The 21179-nt window shown below is 43.9% G+C and overlaps 1 protein-coding gene across 1 annotated transcript; it reads right to left on the bottom strand.

Moving 5' to 3' along the window:
* Nucleotides 1–352: 352 nt before the first annotated feature.
* On the bottom strand, nucleotides 353–20713 carry LOC146041845 (uncharacterized). The gene is made up of 3 exons (XM_083161724.1): nucleotides 20686–20713; nucleotides 9057–11796; nucleotides 353–1548 (listed from the first exon to the last, which is right to left on the bottom strand). Exons 2-3 carry the CDS (start codon nucleotides 11744–11746, stop codon nucleotides 1386–1388), a joined length of 2853 nt encoding a protein of 950 aa, XP_083017850.1. The 5' UTR covers nucleotides 11747–11796; nucleotides 20686–20713; the 3' UTR covers nucleotides 353–1385.
* Between the last annotated feature and the right edge of the window lie 466 nt (nucleotides 20714–21179).

Raw genomic sequence — 21179 nt, 5'->3', positions numbered from 1 at the left:
AATAATGTAACTTGATGTGGTACTTGAGTTTAGAAAATGTTAGTGTTTTTAATAATAGATTTAAAAAGAAAATCATGTTGTATAAAGTTTGGCATATATCACTTATCATTGTTTCACGTTAGTAAGTGGATGCTCCAATTCTACACAGCCTATCTACACAGCCGGTTTAACATAAAGGGCCAGATTCACTAAGCTTCAAACGTGATAAAATGGAGAGTGATAAACAGCCAGCCAATCAACTCCTACCTGCCATGTCACAGACTGTGTTTAAAAAATTTCAGACCGGAGCTGATTGGCTGGGTATTTATCATTCTCCATTTTATCACTTTTGAAGCTTAGAGAATCTGGCCCAAAGTCAGAAGAGTTTGTTTATTTAGTGCAGAATGTATGTTTGGTTTAGTATTGGGCATTCATTATGTTGTTCAGTGTAAAGTTTATTTTAGTAAACATTATATACCGGATACAGTCAGCATCCCGGCAGTCAGGATACCGGCTCTCACTATCTGACGCTGACATCCGGACAGCCATCTAAATACCAGTGCAGGATTTTTGAAAGTATATTGAAGCCAGAATTCCTACAGCCAGGATCCTGACCACGTAAGTAACCAGGGCTGACTAGCGTGCGGCTGGTGAAGTCCGGTTTAGGCACTACGGGGGGGGGGACGGACATATGGGTAGGCTGTGAGGCCGAAGGTTAGGAATAGGCTGTGGGGAGGGGCACTAGGCACTTAAAAGGGAAAGTTCGGTTTAGGCAGTGGGTTATGGGGTTTAGGCACTAGTGGGGGGATATAGGGGTAGGCTGTGGGAAGGGAAGGTTAGGGTTAGGCTGCGGGGAGGGGGTTAGGGATAGGCACTTAAGTTAGAAGGAAAGGTTCGGTTTAGGCAGCGGGGTATGGGGTTTAGGCACTAGTGGGGGAACATAGGGGTAGACTGTGGGGGGAAGGTTGGGGTTAGACTGTGGGGATGGGGGGATTAGGGTTAGGCACTTAGAAGGGAAGGCTAGGTCTAGGCAGCAGGGTATGGGGTTTAGGCACTAGTGAGGGGGGACATAGGGGTAGGCTATGGGGAGGGAAGGTTAGGCTGTGTGCAGGGGGGTTAGGCACTTAGAAGGGAAGGTTTAGTTACAGGGTAAGGGGTTAAGGCACAAGCTGGAATGGTTAGGGTCAGGCTGTGTGGGGGAGGGGGGGTTAGGCTGCTAGAAGGAAGTGTTAGGGGGGGGCAGGGGGAGGGTAAGTGTAAGTACTTGACCCCGGTCAGAATTCCCTCCTACGGGATGCCGGCATCGGTACGCTGACCGCTGGCATTCTGACCACTAGTCACCCGCATGTCTCCCTTGCATACAGCTAAGAAAAACGACTGCATTGGAGAGTTCCGATCCACAGTGATCAGTTAGTCACAGAAAGCTGTATCTTCTCCTCTTCACATAAGTCAACATCTAATGCTTTCCGAAGCTTGAGCCAGAAGAATTCATCGCCCCGGGGGTCCTCAGGCCAGCTAATGTATGTATTCTGCTTTATCAGCTTCCTTAACTTGTGGTAGGCAGAAAGTCTAAAAAGAAATGGAACAATATCGTGAGTTGTGAGAATATCTGACTGTGGGAATAAAAGCCTATCATAACACAAAGGACTTTCTCATCACACAATGGCCTCAATGGCATTTTTGCTAATGGGATTTCTAAAAGCCAGCCATCATGAAATAGGATGTGGCAGCTTCTGAAAGAGAAAAAAAGGTGGATGAAATGTTAGCTTCAAATGCACAGTCTAGATCTGATCCAGATAAATTCACTACAGGACAGAAGAAGCCCAGAGATGAGATGACCGCTCTGATTGTGAGGGGCGCGGCTGGCTTTGAATTATTTAAGCCCCATCCCCAGTATTATCAAAATAATGCAAATCACAGGTTCATGTAGAGGAGGTGAGGTTAAAGTGAAGTAGTTTGCACCATTTTAGCCCTCCCCCTTTCTAAGGACCAATGATCCCTGGAATGATCTCCTTATGCTGCCCATTTCACTAGATGCAGGAGACTCACCCACTCTTCTGGGGGTGCAGGGGACTACCTGAAAATGCCTGTATCAATTCTCACATTTAAGGCTGATCATTGGAATTTGAATATTGTTACTATTAATGAAAAGAAACAGGAACGCAGGTAAGGTAAGTTAGGCAAAATACATATACATTTTTATTTCTTACCAGCTATTTATATAGCGCACACATATTCTGCAGCACTTTACAAAGAATATTTGAACATTGACATCAGTCCCTGCCCCAGTGGAGCTTACAATCTATATTCCCTACCACATGTACACGCACACACAGACATTCTAAGGTTAATTTTGTTGGGAGCCAATTAAGCAACCCATATATTTTGGATTGTGGGAGGAAACCGAAGTACCCGGAGGAAACCTGCACAAGAACAGGGAGAATATACAAACTCCGCACAGTTAGGGTCATGGTGGGAGTTCAACCCATGACCTCAGCGCTGTAATATGAAAACTGCAATATGAAAAAAAAGGTAGAGAGAACCTTGCTTGTGAAAAAAATAATAATCTATAAACCAAGTGATAATCAACCTATACCTTAATAAAATGAAGACACATAAATGGCAGAAATTGTTAGCTATAAGAAAGTAGAGTAGGAGGATAAGAAGAGTGTGGAAACTTCCTTTTTATTTGTGGGCTCAAATGAAGAGACGGTGCCAGAGGGTTCAGGTGGGGAAGAAAGAGGGTTAGAGGTTGTGGAGCATACCATTTCATCTCGGATGTTATCTATCTAGCCCTTAAGTAGGAGGCAAGTTCTTGTGCACTGATGGTAGCCGGTAGGGGAGGAGAGGGAGGGTACAGAAGAGACTTAAATGTGTTAAAAAGTCGCATAGGGTTGGTGGCATGCGAAGAGATGAGAGATTGGAAGTACGTTTGTTTGGCAGTGTCCAAAGCATTGCAGTAGGAGTGGTAGCAAGACTTATATGTGAGGAAATCAGTCAGATTACGAGATTTATGCCATGGCTTTCTACTTTACGTGATCCAATTTGTCGTTTTCTTTTGGTTTCTTTTGGTTTTAGTTTGGTGTGCCATGGCTGGCATCTAAGCCTATGGGGGGTGTAATGGGTAGCTGGAGCCACTTCCTCAAGGGCTGTTTTAAGAGTCTGGTGCAGGTGGAAAACAGCAGAGTCGGCAGAGTTAAGTGTAAAAAATAGAGAGTGCTGTTTTTGCAGAGAGGTGGAAAGTTGTGGAAAATTAATAGCATTAGAATTTCTACGGGTTAGAGTAGGCATTCATGATTTCTGTGTCGGTGAGCTTGGGGTAATGGAGGAGAGCGAGAGGGTAATGAGATTGAGATCAGAGAGAGAGAGAGTGCTAGTAAAATCAGAGCATGAACACAGTCTGGTGAAAACAAGGTAAAAGCATTGGCCTTCCTCATGAGTAGAGGAGTCGGACCACTGGGAGAGGCCGAGAGAGGAGTTTGGAAGCCTGCAGAGATTGTGGACTGTCAATAGCAATATTGAAGTCACCCAGGATGATGGTGGAGATTTTCTGTAATGGCCAGCAGATTGAAGTTGTGAGAGATGAAGAGGTCGTGGATGGATGATTTTTGGCAAAACAGATGCCTGACATCGGAAGAGCTTCATAAGACCTGACCGCTCACTTTAAGCCCAGGGCCGGTGTAAGGCTTCTCAGCACCCTAGGCAAAAATTCAACCTACTGCCACCCCCCACCCCCCATACTGCCACCAATAACCATTTTCCAACCCCTTCATACATACTTGCTTAACATTCTGGAATGGCAGGGAGCCTCCCAAAATTCAGTGGTCATCCCAGCCCCCCAGGTAGGTGGGCAAGACTCTTGCTTTCTCTGGAGGCCCCCGGCACCCTCCCCTTTGCCACCCACAACTAAGGAACAGGAAGAGAGGGAAGCAAAATAGGGAAGTATGCCTCAAGAGAAAGTATGGAGGTGAGGTCGTAGAGGTTCCACAGCAACCACTAGCATTAAGTACAAGGATCCTCACAGACATCCTTTATTTATTGATAGGCAGACTTGGTGGCGCCCCCTAGATCCTGGATAAAGCTGCCTAGTGGTAGAGCCGGCCCTGTTTAAGCCTGGCATTTCAAGATACATGGGGCTTGATCCTGGTTCACCTGCAAAAGCAAATTCTCTCTCTAATGCAGTGGTTCCTAACCCTGGTCTTCAAGTACCCCCAACAGTGCACGTTTTGCAGGTCTCCACACAGAATCACAAGTGACATAATTAGCTCCACCTGTGGATCTTTTAAAATGTGTCTGAATAATGAGTGCACCTGCTGGGTGACCTGGAAAACGTCCACTGTTGGGGGTACTTGAGGACAAGGGTTGGGAACTACTGCTCTAATGGACAAAATCATGTGCACTGCAGGTGGGGCAGATGTAACATATGCAGAGAGAGTTAGATTTGGATGAGTTATTTTGCTTCTGTGCAGGGAAAATACTTTATTTTTACACTGCAATATAGATATCAGTTTGAAGTACAAACCCCACCCAAATCTAGCTCTCTCTGCACATGCTACATCTGCCCTAGTGAAGTGCACATGGATATGTCCAATAGAGAGAGAGAATTTGCTTTTGCAAGTGAACCAGAATCAGGCCCTAGATGTATAAGGACACTTCTGGTAGGCACTGGAGAGTGGTACAGGAACACTTGATTCGTTGTGGATTGCGGGTAATTGCAGCAGAGGCACTGGGCCAGAGACTACTCTGCATGCACAGGTCTTCAAGAACATGGTGCCTCTGCTGTGTTTCCAGGGACATCTCTATTGCACATGCGCAAATCCCCAGGAAAATGGCTGCTGAGGTTATTCTTCAGTGATCTTTGCAGCTGTGCAGTTAGCAATGGGCCAATGGAGAGGTAAGTATGGTTAAATACAGTAGGTGCAGGGTGTTTGGCCCCCTGGATCCAGGGGCCTATGTGCACTGCACACCTTGCACACATAGATACGCTAGTCTACACAGTGAAGATGGTCCTTGCACATGCTCAGTAGTTTGCCCCCCCCCCCCCCATACTGCCACCAATACCCATTTTCTAACCCATTAAGGAAGTTCCACAGCAGCCACCTGCATTACATACAACAAGGATCCTCATAGACCTCCTAGATTTTTTGATAGGCACACTTGGTGGAAAGGAGCTGATTGGTTGGTAGTTTATCTCTCTCTACTTTATTATCACTCTCCAAGGCTTAGTACATTTGTTGTCCCTATATGACATACAAATTTTATAATTACGCACGGTTGCAAATGTCATTAAAATATATACAGGAAGTCAAAGTAAACAGAGGACACATAACTGAGGCTAGTAAACACGGTCCACCAGATCCTTTGAAAATGTCAGATGTCTGTGTCACACCCATTATTTTGAGTATGGTTTATAAACTCCATAGGGTCACGTGGGTAAAGATGGCATGACAGGAGAACAGAATTTCCCAGTAACTGCATTATTCCAGTGGCTGAGCGTATCATTGCTTTCGGATGCTGCGTTTACACGCTCAGAGAATAACACATTTACCAGTCTGACCATCTCCATCCTTACAGTTCTCAGTTATTTTTGATGTTTCTATTTTCACTTCTGAACACAAACTGTTTGATTAAAAATTGTCGCAAATTGTTCTGAAAATGTCAATGAAAAACATTTTCAAGTCCTGACAGCCCCCTTAGAACATACTCAGTTATTATAATCATTCCTTGTCTGGCTGGTCCATGTATTGCGCAAGAACAAGGTGCTCAGGTACTGTTGGCTTTCGGTACGCACCTGTTATGTAAAGCAAGAGTTCCTTTTTTTTCTCTTTAGAAAGATTGTTTATTTTAAGCTGTCATTGATTTATGCTTCACTTTCTTTATATGTTTATGGGTAGTTTTACTTACCTTTTTGTTCTGTAAGTATAGAGTAGGCTTAAATAACCTATAGGTCTCTTTGTGGAACTAAAAGTCACAGTGTGCCATTCTAGAATTTAGATGAAGCTGTCAACAAAAAAAACAACTATGCAATTATCACCATCTAGTGGTATTGATGAGTTATTGCACTGGAAATAGATCAGATAATCTATCCTTTTATCCTCTTATTTTTCTCCACTAGAATCATCCATACATAGTGGCTCGGATTCTAATCCATTCGGGCCCCCATGCATTCGCGGTTAGGTCTAAATTGTAGTGGGCTAAAGGACCTCCTGATGTCACAGGGGAGGAGAGGGGGTGGAGAGAGGAGGAGCAAGGTCGGAAGAAGGGTCCCAAACGGACGCTCACGGTCTCGCTTTGCTCGCCACGCTTCGTTCACCACCTGGTTACTAAAGGCAACCAGTGGTGGCGTGGATAGTGAAGGAGCTTGCCCCTGGCCTTGCTCCTCCCCCTGGGCGTGGCAGGTCCTTTAGCCCACTACAATTTTGCATCTACCGTGCATTCACACAGGGGACTGTTGGTTGTGCCCTGCGCAAGCATATAATCAGTTATGCGTATGTGTGGGGATTCTGTGCGAACACCCTTGTTGACCTAAACTGTCGGCGTGGCACTTGCATGTGTGTGTGTGTGTGGGGGGGTGTGCGTGTGGTGTGTGTGTGTGTGGTGGCGCCTCGACATCAATGGCATTACCATACAAATGCTGGACGTTCTCAAGTAAATGCGGCAGCAGCACGGTGTGACAAACATTAAAATCTAATAATTATAGAGGAGTCAGAGATAACTGATCATTTGTATGCTCAATGAAGCAAATCCATGATTCTTTTAAATGTAACTCATAAGATGTTTGTTTTGGATATAAGCTACCTCTAAGCAACATCTGCTAGTAGTTGCCTCATCCACAGTACATAACATGGTAACAGAGGTACTGCATTTGGTACAAGGCGATTGTGAGTAGACATGCATATAGTATGGAAGACAAGTCAATTTAAGATAATGTATATGCACAATATAGACACAAACCACACAAATTGTCTCAATTATTATATTCCTATTTATTGCTGCCTATATTTTGCCACATTAGTTTACCCGTGTTATAACCACCATTCACAGCCAGAAGAACAAATGAAGTAACATGGCTTTTTATCGTTGGAAGTCATTCCCGGCAGTGTATCCGATAAGCGGATGTTCTAATTATACCTGTTCTCCCATGAAATCCTCCTTCACTTGCCTATCACAGTGGTGAATGCGTCCTCTGTTCAGTGCGTGCACATACTATAGGCTGCCATGGGGAACCAGATGGGTGGAAGGAGATGGGGGTGTCCAACTATGCAACAATGTAGCCTACAGTTACAAGGTGCCTGATTCAGAACTATTCCCTAGGCTGCGTATACTCAGTGCCCCCCACACGCACCCACCAAATCCCCTCTAACATGCAAGGGGATGTGTACGTGAACACATCTTCTCACAATGTCCGAAAGGGGGGAAAAATGTCTCTACCATTGGGTAATAAAAGTCAGTCTGCTCTGATAGGGTGCCCAAATAGGGTGCGGGCGCTAATGTCATGTGACAACAGCCACCCGCCCCGAGTAGGCATCGATCCAGCTGCGTTTCCAGGGGAATGCCCAACATTTTTAATGTGGACACCCGTAAAACGCTGGGTGTTCCCCTGTGCCAGCCTCTTATCCACCCCCACGGGAGCAAACGGCCCGGTGAGTGTGAATAGGTCCCCTAAAGTTAGCAGTAAAACTTTTATGCAGTCATATTGTCACCAATCAGAATGTTGGCACTGTAATGTTGGCATGTTCATAATATTGACTTGCAAAATTGATATAATTGCCAAAATGTTGATATGTTAAAAATGTCAACATTATGGATGGCATTGAATCCCAGGACACAACTGTTGGGGCTGGCTCGTTCTAGGCCCACTAGAGTTTCAGTGGCCCACTAGACGCCCATTCAGCAGTCAATGACCCACCTGCCGAGTGCCAAAAAGGGGCGTGGCCATGAGCCCGACTGTTTTAAAGTCGGGCTTGTTTTGCCGAGATGCCTGTTCAATGCTGTCGGGAAAGACAGCATTGAATAGGAGCCCGCCACTATTTCCCCCGTCGGAAATAGCGGCAGGGGATTGAAAACAACCCCTATGCATGTTTACATTATGAATGTATCAACGTTAGTGATTAGTGTTAGATATTATTGTCAACAATCACACTGTTGACATGCAAACATGTTAACATATTGACATTATTTCAATGTTGACATTGTGAATGTACATATTGAGACCCCTAGGAACATATTGAAATTCCACATTCAGACCATGTCATCATTCTCATGTTAGTATGCATTCCTATCTAGCCGGAGAGTGTATTTTAACAGAACTTATTTGTGTTGTAGGAAGGAGGTGGCAGATTAAACATGTACAGATAGATGTAGACTGGGTGGACACTTAGATGATATCAGTTATAGTAGTTATGTGACATAAAAATAATGCAGAATTTCATAAGAAAAACAATGGCATTCTTCATTTTAATGCATCTTTATTCATTCTCGAGGGATAACTGAGGTTTCTTCTGCAGGTACTTTATGATAAAGCATGAGCATGAATAAAGATACATTAAAATGAAGAAAACCACTGATTTTCTTATGAAATTCTGCATAGGTTTTCATACGACTAACTTCCCAATTACAAAATTAGAATTACATCTACTAAGATAGTCATCATATAACTAAACCTAACAGGTGGGCACAATATACTTAATTAAGTTAAGAAACTTTTGGCCATGGGGTGCCTTTTAAAAAAACGCTGATAGTCTAGGTCATTGTGAATCACAAATGTTTGAGAGCCACTGGTTTAACGTATAAAGTAAAATAGAAAAATATGCACTAGAGCATCTTTATAGGACATGGGGTAGATGTATTAATCCTGGTGAAGAGATAAAGTGGAGATTAAGTGGAAGGAGATATGCACCAGCAAATCAACTCCCAACACAGTTGATTGGCTGTTGCCTTATCTCCTTCCACTTTATCTCTTCATCAGGCTTAATACATCTGCCCCACTGTCATTTCTAAACATTTTCAAAGTAGGATAGAGATAGAGATTATGTTATGCCTTGTAAATTGTTGTTAAAACATATATTATGGCTTACCTAAAATCTGGGATTTCTTCCAAAAACACCACAAGCAAAACATCCTCCCTCTGGTAGAAGACTCTAGAACATGCCATTTCAACCTCTATTCTACACCATTGGCTTTCCAGATATTTCGTACTGACCACACACAAGGTCTTACGACTGTTGTTAATGGCATCCTGGATGTTATCAATATGGTAGACTCCAGGAGTGAAGTCTCTAGGTTTGAAGCAGAGTTTATGTTTACGTTCTCCTTGGCCTTCCAAATGTAATAATAGTTCCTTTATGACCCAGTCTTCATCATCTGAGCAGTAAGAGATATATGCATCATATTTGTAAATTCTGTCCTCCTTCTGCAGCTTCCATTGAAACCATACTCGTAACATGTAGTAGAAGTAAAGTATGGACCACTTAAGCTTAACCATCACAAGACTCACTACCAAGAAGAGTAAAGTTAAAACAAATGTTCCAATGAAGAATAACACGGATATGTCTTTCCCACAAAAGCTGAGATCTTGACTGACGAAATTAATGTCGCGTGCTGCCCGATCAAAACAACTGTATGATTGTATAAAGGGTACCTGTACCTGAGTGTTAAACACGGACCAATTCTGGAACCAATAATTTTCGCAATAACAAGAGATGGGATTCATAAACACATCAAAATATTTTAAGTTTGCCAGGGGCTTTAATAGGTTCCTGCTAATATTCCTTAATTTGTTCTGTTTTATTGATAGGTTTTCCAGCAAGGTGAAGTGATCAAATATATTTTCTGGAAGATCTCTGATTTCGTTGTTATCAAGAGTAAGATGTCTTACTTGTTTACATTTTGTAATTAAATCTAATGTGGAAAATAAATCTGATCCCTGGTTGGTTTCAGACATATCCAAGTGTGTCAAATTTGGCAAAATGGAAAAAGATACATTTTTAAAAGAGAAGGATGTAATTCCTTTAATATTCAGTTTTTTGAGTGATTTCAGACCTTGAAACAATGTTCGGGAAACATTGTCCTTATAACGATACATTTGGTAGCTTATGTCCAAAGTTTCTAAGAGTTCAAGCATTTCAAAAGGGCTCTGAGAGTCACGCTCATTAAATGACAACTGGTTTCTACTTATATTCAAATTTGAGAGTGTTCTCAACCATTTAAATGAACTATTAGAAAGTTTATAAATATTATTATCTGCTAAAGCAAGGCTCTTTAGAGATACCAGTCCTTTTAGAACAGAATTTTGTATTGTTTGAATCTTGTTTTCTGACAATAAAAGTGTTTCAAGTCTGGTCAATTTGTAAAAAGAGCGTCTCTTAACTAATGAAATGCTATTGTCTTGGAGATCCAAGAACCTCAGATTCCATAAATGAATAAAACTTTTTGTTGTAACAACTGCAATTTTGCAACTTCGCAGGATAAGGTGGGTTAATTTGTGTAAGCCTTGAAATGCATCTGAGTTGATGTACGTCAAATAGTTTTTTGTAAGATCCAAGTACCGCAAACTTTTTAAAGGTGTAAACAAATTATTTTCCAAGTTTGATAATTTGTTTCTCTCTAGGACCAAGGTATGAAGAGCTTTAAGACCAGCCCATGGACTTCCTCGAATTGCTGATATTTTACACTTGTTAAGATATAGGACTTCAAGGTGCTGGAAAGTCTGAAGATCCATGTTTTCCAGTTTCACAATGGCAGTTGTAGACAGAATAAGCTGGGTTAGGTTCGTGCACTTGCCTATTTCTTGCAGTTTAGAGTTTGCGACTTTGGAATGCTTGATGTCCAACATCTGTAAGTTTGGTAAAGTCTGGAAAACCTGACAAGCAGTGGACAGGTTATTGCTGAGTGCTGGTCTCATGCTGGACCAGTGAAGTTCTGTCAAGTTGGGTAACTCAATTCCCAAAAGCATAGAAATATTTAAAGGGTTTTCATCAAAGGTAATCTGTTTTAGATTAGGTACACTAGCAAAGGAGCTAATATTTACAGCAGTCATGTTGTTCTTCATCACTCTGAGATTTGTTAAGTTGGGCATATAGAGATTTCTTAGATCTAAAACAAAAAGTAAGTTATAGCTCAGGTCTAAACAATTCAAGGAAGGAAAACCCATCAAACCTTGTTTATTTTGTAATTCAGATATAAAATTATAGCTGAGGTTAAGTTTGGATAATTCACCCAAGTTTTTAATTGCTTCAGCGACAAGTGTAAAATTTGAAATGTGATTAAAAGACAGATCAAGTTCTTGTAGAGCATTTAGATGGTTTAATGTCATGCTTTGTATTGTGTTCAATTTGTTATTGGCAATGCTAAGAGTTCTTAGGTTTTTCAGATTGCACATGTCCAGATTGTCCAAAGATTGTATTGAATTATGACTGAGGTCCAGTAATTGAAGATTGCTCAGGTTGTAGAAAGCCCCAGACTGAATGGTGTAGATTTTATTTCTACTCAGCTTAAGCTCTATAAGACCTGGCATGTGAGAGAAAGCTTTGTGTTCCACTAGGACAATGTAATTTTGGGAAACATTTAACCACTGTGTTGTACCTGGAAGATGTCGAACAGTTTCTGCTAAGTACACAATTCCCTTTTCTACGCAGTTAGCGTATCTTGTGTTCTCATAGGTTAGAAGACACTTTGCATACCCAAAGGTTTCTGTTGGTGGTGCAATGTGTAATATCGCCATTATCAAGGCAATTATCTGTTTGGTTGAGTGGCAGTGATAACTCATGTTAAAAAGGTTTATGCTTTCATCAAGTTTGACCGACTCTGTAAAATGATCTGAAAAATAAACACGCAAAGTTTTAATTTGATGGCATACATACAACCAATTCATAGTTTCATAGATAAAAAGAACAGTTCTCAATTCCCTCCATAGCCAATAGTTGGATGCCATGAAGAGTCTGATTACATTTCCACAAAATGAGCCATTGTTAGAACCCACTGCTCCTCCTATGTGGGGGGAGGTGCTAATGAAGAGTGCACACCAGGTGACGCCTCGGAGGTACAGCACAGTATTTCCTATTTACTCCACTAGAAACTGCTGTTATTCTTGCTAGAAAAATGTAGGATATTGTTCTAATTAAACCTAATAAAACAGGCTAAGGAGAAAATGGCCCAGTCAGTGGGTAAAGTTTTTTTTTTAGGTATATAAGTGAAAGCAGAAAAACAAAAAGTGGAGTAATAAGACAAAAGACAGAGAGTAGATAGGGGCTCCAGGTATGCCTAAGTTGGGGGTAGGTTAAACAGGGTGGGGATTTGGGGTAGGTTTATTTTGGGATTCATCGTGCTTTTTATTTTTTGGGTAGTTAGGCATATATTTTCTACTTTAGGTCAACTTGGTCACTGCAAAATATAATATAAGCAACTCCTACTAAACGTGAGGATACTGTTTATCCTAGTCTGCAATGACTATTTCCTTATGCATCCTATACTTCTTTTATCTGGTCATACCCGAATGGCGCCTTCAGGGAATGAAGCATAGCTATTGTTTTCTGGAGATACCTTGTGTCCATGTGATATATAATCCCTGCTCATATACATACAACTGTATATATTTGCTGTACAGCATGTGCTCCTGACTGTTTTGCAGTTCTACATTGTTGTTCTAACTTCCTCCATAGGTTTGTGGGGTGTTTGTCTTTTCTTGTATGTTTATAAAAAAATCTCAATAAAAAAGAAATTAATTAAAAAAAAAAAGACAGCGAGTAGAAGTCTGATTGAGGGAAACAATGTAATAGCTGATCATATAAATAATTATTTCTGCTCCATATTTACTGCTGAAAGAGAGTGGAAGGGCCACAGTTAATTTGCAAGTATAGTCAGAAAAATTAGGGAGAAACAAGTACATTTACGGAGGAGAAAGTCCTAACAGAACTCTCAAAACTGAAAGTGGATAAATCAATGGGGCCAGATGGGATACACCCAAGAGCTTAAAGGGGAGCTGGTAAAACCATTAACATAATTATTTAACCAGTCACTAACTACTTGAGTAATCCCAGAGGACTGGAAAACAGCGAATGTAGTCCCACTGCACAAAAGTGGAAGCAAGGAAGAGGTAAGCAACTATTGACATGTGAGCCTTACCATCAGTAGTAGGGAAATTAATGGACACACTCTTAAAACAAAAAGTTGTAGAATATTTAAAAGCCAGCAAGTTACAGGATCCTAAACAGCATGGGTAAGGAGCGAAAGGTTACAAGGGGGGTACCCCAGGGATCTTTACTTGGGCCAGTGCTTTTTAATATCTTTATTGATGATATTGCAACTGGAATTGAGCCTTTTTGCAGATGACACAAATGCCAAAAAATGAAAAATCATGCACTTGGTTCTCAAAAATCCAAAGACTAAATATAGTATAAATGGCACTATAATGGAAACTTCCAAGGAGGAGAGGGATCTAGGTGTCACTATTTCAGGGGACTTAAAGGCAGGTAGGCAATGTAACAAAGCAATGCAATGAGGAAGGCAAGTCAGATGATGGTTGCATAGGGAGAGGTATCAGCAGTAGGAAGAAAGAAGTAATAATGCCACTCTATAGGTCATTGGTATGACCTCATCTAGAATACTGGCCCTATCTCCAGAAGGATATAAATACATTAGAGACTGTACAAAGAAGGGAAACTAAAATTGTGCATGGCCTATATCCAGGCCTGCCAGGGGGGCCCGGGTCAGGACACACACATTAAAATATATTTTTTGGGCTGCGGGTGCGTAGGGAGGACAAGGACCTGTCCGCCCGCCCATGTGTCCGGCCACCCGCTCGTCAGCTGCGGCTTCCCCTGTCTGTCCTTCCCCTGCACACGGAGAGACAGACGCTAGAAGTCATAGTTCACCTCTAGCGTCTGACAGGAAGCACAGCTCTGCACTTCCTGGTAACACTGCAGAGCTGTGCTCCCTGTCAGAGACGCTGGAAGTGAAAAATTACTTCTAGCGTCTGGCTCTCTGTGCGCAGGGGAAGGCAGGGTAAAGCAGGGGGCAGCAGCAGCTGCCGGGCACATATTAACCCCTTGGCAACGAGCTAGAACCCATGGCAATGGAAATAAACCCCCCTTGGCAACGAGCAAGAACCCCTGGCAAAAAATATTAACCCCTTGGCAACATTTAAAAACCCCTTGGCAATGAGCAAGAACCCCTGGCAATGGACATTAACCCCCCTTGGCAATGAGCATTAACCCCTGGGAACAAATATAAACCCATTGGTAACAAGCAATAACACCTGGCAATGTATATTAACCCCTTGGCAACGATCAAGAACCCCTGGCAACGGACATTCACCCCCCTCTTGGCAACGAGCAAGAACCCCTGGCAACGGACATTAACTCCCCTTGACAACAAGCAATAACCCCTGGCAATGCATATTAACCCCTTGGCAACGGACATTAACTCTCTTGGCAACAAGCAGGTAATTTATAATGTATTAGAAGCCTTACTGTAGGGGGCAACGTGGTGTGGCATAGTCAGTGTATATCGATTTTTGTGTGACCTCCCATTTTTTTTGGACGGTCCTGTGGGAATTAGACACTGGCCATGCCCTCACAGCGACAAAACGGCGGCCAAAAATTTTTGACGCGTGCCTGTGGCAAGCACATATATTCCTTTCTCCACTGCCGTAGTTGGGAGGTATGCATTAGGTGTGAGGGGTATTGCAACGTGTGGCATAATGTGTCAGGGGCATTACAGTGTGCACCATAGTATCAGGCATTATGGTGTGCTGCATCATGTTTCAGAGAAATGGCGGTGTGTGGTATAATGTATTACAGTGTGCAGCATATTGTGCTGGGGCATTACGGTGTGCGGCATAGTATTAGGGGCATTGTTCAAATTTTAGTAGCTCTCGGGGACTTTTTTTTGTCTTTTTTTGTCACAAGTAGCTCTCGCTCAATTAAGGTTGGAGACCACTGGACTAGGAGAGCGGGCATGGGGTTAGCTGTGTCAATGCACCAACTCACGCATTCGCATGTGCAGTCTAATGCCGGGCAGCGTCTGAGCACTCGCTCAGACACTGCCCGGCTGTTCCCGACCTGGCGTGCGGCCTGCGCTGTGTGATTCGGTCATAGGTCACGCTGTGCAGGCCACAGCGCTGACCACCAGTGCCGAAACCTGTTGCCACCAGGCCTCCCACATCATACCCGACATCAGGAACCTGCTCGCCGCCGGGCCTCCCACGTCACACATGTCTACCCGACGCCTGCCTATGCACTGCGGCCGCCTGCCCCCTTCCACAGCAAGTCAGTGTGGGGGCACAGGGGGCAACTTTCTTTTAGGGATGCCAATCCCTGGATCCCGGGAATACCAGGTTTCAGCATTTTTCAATCCCAGTGATATTGGTGTACCGGCCCCAAGATTTCTGTTGCCATCCCTTACATAGAAATGACCTTCTAGACCTACTTTGTCTCTGTCCCTGCGTCCCCACCATCTCTGTCCCCACCGTCTGGTTCTTCGTCACCACCGTCTCTGTCCCTGCATCCCGCCATCCTGCTCTATGCACCTTTGTCCCCGCCATCTCTCTCCCTGCATCCCCACCATTCCTCTCACTCTCCCTAAATTTTGCCTCAATCTGTGTGGAATAATTTGAATTTTGTGTCATTTCATGTGGCATAATGTGAAATTTAAGACTTTCCATGTGAATTTTGGCTCATTCTGTGTAGCATAATGTGTAAGGGGCAAGTATAAGGGGTCTACTATTGTGTTGCATAAAGGGTATATGGTGTGGTACACACCCCTCTATCCTTTAATGGCCACACCTCTTTTCTGTCGCTTGCCACTACAGGGGGGCCCCATGACGCTGTTGCACCGGGGCCCAGGATTTCTCTTGGCAGCCCTGCCTACATCACAAAACGTACCAGGAAAGACTAAAAGATCTTAATATGCATAGTTTGGAGCAGAGAAGGGAAAGGGGTGACATGATAGAAACTTTCAAATATATCAAGGGTTTTAACAAGGTACAGGTGAGAGACATTCTTCACAGGAAGAGGAGCAGCAGAACAAGAGGACATGCACTGAAACTAGAGGGATGAAGATTCAGGGGAAATTTGAGGAAGAATTACTTCCCAGAAAGAGTAGTGGAATAGCCTCCCATCAGAGGTGGTAGAGGCTAAGACAGTAGTACAATTTAAACATGCTTGGGATAGGCATATTGATATCCTTTCAAAGAAATAAGGATCAAATATGGTTTGAGGTAATGTGTTTAAAAAAGGGGCAGACCAGATGAGCCAAGTGGTTCTTATCTGCCGTCAAACTCTATATTTTTATGTGTTCTTTTTAATACTGATCAATAATAATATACCACCCTGTTGCTTGCATTATTGATGTAAATATGCAATTTTCAGACCTGATTGCTCAGATCCGAATTTGACCCCGTCCCCGATGGTCAAGGAAAATTACTACTATCCCACAACCAATCACACAGCCGTTCTGAAACTGGCCACCACAAAGCCTACACAACTAACCTGGAAAAAATAACGTAAAATCAGGGTTGGCGGGAGGGAAAAAAGACAGGAAAGAGACCAGGGTATTCTGGAATCTTTCCAATACCAGTTACAGCCCCTCCCTTAAGCTCTTAAATTATCATCTACCTCAGAGAGCATTCTTCCCAACATACAAAGCTTAACCCCTCATTGCCCTTGTGTTATTCAGTGTGTCAGTGACAGGCCGGAAAATGTGTAATTTCCAGGCACACTAGGTACTTTCTATGACCTTACTTGCAAGACTTCCCAAAATTTGTGCAGCTCATATCACTGATTCTAATTTTTTTTTTATTAGGCAGGTATGGGTACAGGTTACACCCTGATGGGCCCCAGTGTCTAGGAGCCCACCCTCTTCTCTAGGGAACAGGTTCCATGCTGCATTCTTGAATAATATGCATATGTTACTTTACAGTGCACAGGACCATGGTGTAATTTCTATAGTGCATTGTTGTTATAAATATGGTACAGTAACATGCATGCACTAGCAGTATTTAATATATTTACACTAGTGGGCCCCTACCATTGCCCCGCTGAGCCCTTCATGCCTCGGTCCGACAATGCATATTTCTACTTATAGGACCTTATTCAGGTCCATTTGTTGACCCACGTGTGTTCGGACGGGGGCCAATGTTTGCGCATTTCTGAGCACGTGCTGGGTGCGTGCACCCAAGGCAAACAAACTGTTTGCTGGGTTCACAAATCCATCTTTGCGATGTTGTCAGCTGCCAGCCTACTTTCCCCCGAGCTAAAATGAATGATATCTTTTAAAATATTGCTTAAGGTCCCTACACACTGGGTGTTTTTGCCCAGCGTGTATGGACAGCGATGATGGGGAAAATCACTGGGCTGAAAATCATGCGCATTTCGCGAATCGCTGACCGATTTTCGCCCTTCGACGCGATTTTCCCGGGGTGGGCGGCTTTCCATAGCAGGACACTATGGAAAGCTGTCCACCCCGTCACTCACCTGCTGGTAATACCAGCAGATGAGCAGTGGTGGCCGGCAAAGATGTGGAAGCGTGCATCTGCGCTCACTGCTCATTGCCAGGCTGTACACACTGGGCAACTTTTGAGCTGAAAGCAGCTCAAATGGCAAAACTGAGCTACTTTCAGTTCAAATCACACAGTGTGTATGGCATACTTGCCTACTTTTGAAAACTAGTTTCAGGCAGATTATAGTTGGTAGTAGAAGTTTGCACAGTGCCCCATTGAGAGAGCGTGTCATGCTCGCCCCAAAAGGCGTGTCTAGTTCCATATATGGAGAGATTGTGAAAAGAGATTGTGAACGTGGCACCTAGAAGCGTGGGTGTGCACTGCTACATCTAAAAGGAATCTTTTAAAATGACTTATATCCAAATGTAGATGAGCCCCAAAGCAGTTAGTAAGAGATCCTATACTTGGTAAAGTGCTGGGAAATGGTGCAGATGATTCAATGTAAATGTATCTGTCTCTCAATCCTTTTTTTTTTTTTTTTATAAAGTTGTTTTTTATTAATATGAATAGAAGTGTTACAGCGTGGTCAATTTATCACATAATGATCAGGTGTACATATTTTCATACACATCAAGCAAGATAACAAAATATAACCAATGATCACCGTCACTGTATTGTATGATCTACGCAGATATATCTGCACGCGTACATATATTTGAACCTTCATTTTTTATTTTGCCCCCCCAAAAAACTAAACCCAAACATAACATGAACCCAACAAACATAATGGGGGAAATTTACTAAGATGTGTATTCCACTTCACATGTGATGTTGCTATGGGCAACCAATCAGATCCTGTCTACCAACTTATAGAGGGTGCTAAATAAATAAGAAGTAGCTTCTGAATGGTTGCCCATAGAAACATCACATGTGAAGTAGAAGACACATCTTAGTAAATTTCTCCCACTATGTGGTAACTAGCTGGATGCCTTCAAACGCCAATTCCAATCACTCTATGCAGCATATTATCCCAAAACATTGCTGCCTTACTGCACAAATGCTCGGTCTTCAAAAGTCAGGCACTTTGTATGCTTAGTTAGTGCCCTCCTGTGAATAGTGGGGAGATTCCAACCATCTCTCATACCTTTTTCCCCCAAAAATATGTGTAATGTGGGCTAGGTGAAATGAGGGAGATTGCAAGACTTATGAGGGAGAGAGGGAGATTGCTGCTATTTCAGGGAGTCTCCTGCAGAATGCAGGAGGGGAGGCAGCTATGGTGTATGGATCTTTAGTGTGTATAGGGCATAAGGCAGCTTTCTACAACTTGTGACTCCGCAGTGTTGCTGGAACTATAATGCAGCATGATTGTGCTATAATGTGCTGTTCCCCCTATATTACATCTTCGCAGTGGCGTAACTATAGAGGGTGCAGGGGGTGCAGCTGCTACGGGGCCCGGCAGGTTGGGGGGGCCCAAGGACCCAGCAAGCCCCCTGCACCCTCTTGAATTTGTACAATAAACTACCCGGACACGGTGGCGGCGGGTTGCATTACAATGAAGGGGGAGGAGGGCCAGTTGATTCAGGCTCTCCCCTCCCCTTTCCTTCTCCCTCTCTAGTACTGATGCCGGGGCTCCACGTCACAACCTAGTGACCAGCCCCGGTGTGTGAAGTGAACCTGCTGCTAGCGCAGTAGCGCTGCCTGTGATGCTGATGAGGCACTTTGACACGCGCTGACACGCACAGGAAGAAAGCCGCTGGAGCACGGGCATGGCGGCCAGGAGGCCCGGCACCTGTGCACCTAATGGGAGACCCGTCCCCAGAGATCCGGTAGAAGGGGAGGCCTGGCCCTGGATACCCGGCGGGAGGGGAGGCCCTGGAGACTCAGCGCTGCTGGAACCTGGAGGTAACTGAACTTTACTAAACTTTACCTCTCCCCTCCTCTCTCCCTCTACCCCCTCTCTCCCTCTCTCTCTCCCTCTCTCTCTTTCCCTCTCTCCGTCTCCCTCTCTCTCTCTCTCTTTCCCACTCTCCGTCTCCCTCTCTTTCCCTCTCACTCTCTCTTTCCCTCTCTCCGTCTCCCTCTCTCTCTCTTTCCCTCTCTCCATCTCCCGCTCTCTCTTTCCCTCTCTCCATCTCCCTCTCTCTTTCCCTCTCTCCATCTCCCTCTCTCTCTCTTTCCCTCTCTCCATCTCCCTCTCTCTCTCTTTCCCTCTCTATGTCTCCCTCTCTCTCTCTTTCCCTCTCTCCGTCTCCCTTTCTCTCTCTTTCCCTCTCACTCTCTCTTTCCCTCTCTCCGTCTCCCTCTCTCTCTTTCCCTCTCTCCGTCGCCCTCTCTCTCTTTCCCTCTCTCAGTCTCCCTCCCTCTCTCCGTCTCCCCTTCTCTCTGTCTCTACGTCTCCCCTTCTCTCCGTGTCCCCCTCTCTCTTTCCATCTCCCCTTCTATCTCTCTCTCTCTTTTCATCTCCCCTTCTCTCTCTCTCTTTCCGTCTCCCCTTCTCTCACGCTCCCCTGTGTCTTTGCCCTCCCCCTCTCTTCATTCTTTTTCTCAGTCCCATGCACTCTTTTTTCTCTTGCCCCCTCTTTCTCACTCCCCCTCCTTCTCTATGCCCCTAGTCTCTTTTTCCTTATGTCTCTCCTCCCCACCTTTCCCTCTCTCTATCTACCCCTCAACCTGGCACTACCCCTTTTCTCTTCCTGACACCTTCTCTCTCTCCCTGGGCAGAATGTAATGCTGCTCGAATTCGGCAGCCGAGCAGAACTTGGGAGACATTACATTCTGCCCCTTACATCCTCTCACTCTCTTGCTCCCCTCTCTCCTTGCCATTCTCTCACACCTCCCTTGCTCTTATTTTGCTCCTCACAACGATGCCCCCAGCCCTAAAGGGTTCTACACATGGGGTGATTCTTCCAAGTGATTTTGACTACATTGTCAAAATCGCTTGGAAGGTTTGCCTAATTCGCCCCATGTGTACACAGCGGGTGATAATGATGCGCGGCCCAAATAGACAGTGCAGACCCGGGGCTGGCAGGATGTAGTTAGCCGTCTCTCTTATGGCTTAACTACATCTTGGTGCACAGGGGGGTCAGCCGAAATCGCCGAAACGGAGTCCTGTGTGCTCACAGCACTATAATGACATTTATAGTAGGGGGGCCCCGTTCAACATTTTGCTATGGGGCCCACAGAGTGCTAGTTAAGCCTCTGCATCTTCCCCTATCTCTGCTGTAACACATTTAAGTCAAAGAAACAAAATGTACAAGTGTCTGTCTTACCAGAAACACCACAGCTCTTGTCCTTGTCTACAGACACTGTGGTAGGTTGCAGCTCTAGCTGTATATTCTTTGTACAAATACAGAGATACTTCCTAAAAAAAAAGGGAAGACATTGATTACGTCGCAGAAATGCTATGAAAAATATATAAATCATACTCTCACTAATGGAAGGAAAGTCTGCATCAGATTATCAGCAACATGTATTACACCATGTATGTCTAGCTAAACTACACATTGGGCCTTATTTTGGTTCACTCTTTCTGACAAAATCCTTCTTAGATGGACAAAACCATGTGCACTGCAGGGGAGCATATGCAAAATGTGCAGAGAGAATTAGATTTGGGTGGGGTTTTACTTCACAGTGAGATCTATATTGAAGTGTAAAAATAAAGCAGCCAGTATTTACCCTGCACAGAAACAAAATTACTCACCCAAATCTAATTCTCTCTGCACATGTTACATCTGCCCCCCTGCAGTGCACATGGTTTTGTCCA

This window comes from Crinia signifera, chromosome 19 (assembly GCF_055691185.1).
Source record: "Crinia signifera chromosome 19, ASM5569118v1, whole genome shotgun sequence".
NCBI lineage: Eukaryota > Metazoa > Chordata > Amphibia > Anura > Myobatrachidae > Crinia > Crinia signifera.
This window is presented reverse-complemented; position numbering and strand designations above follow the sequence as displayed.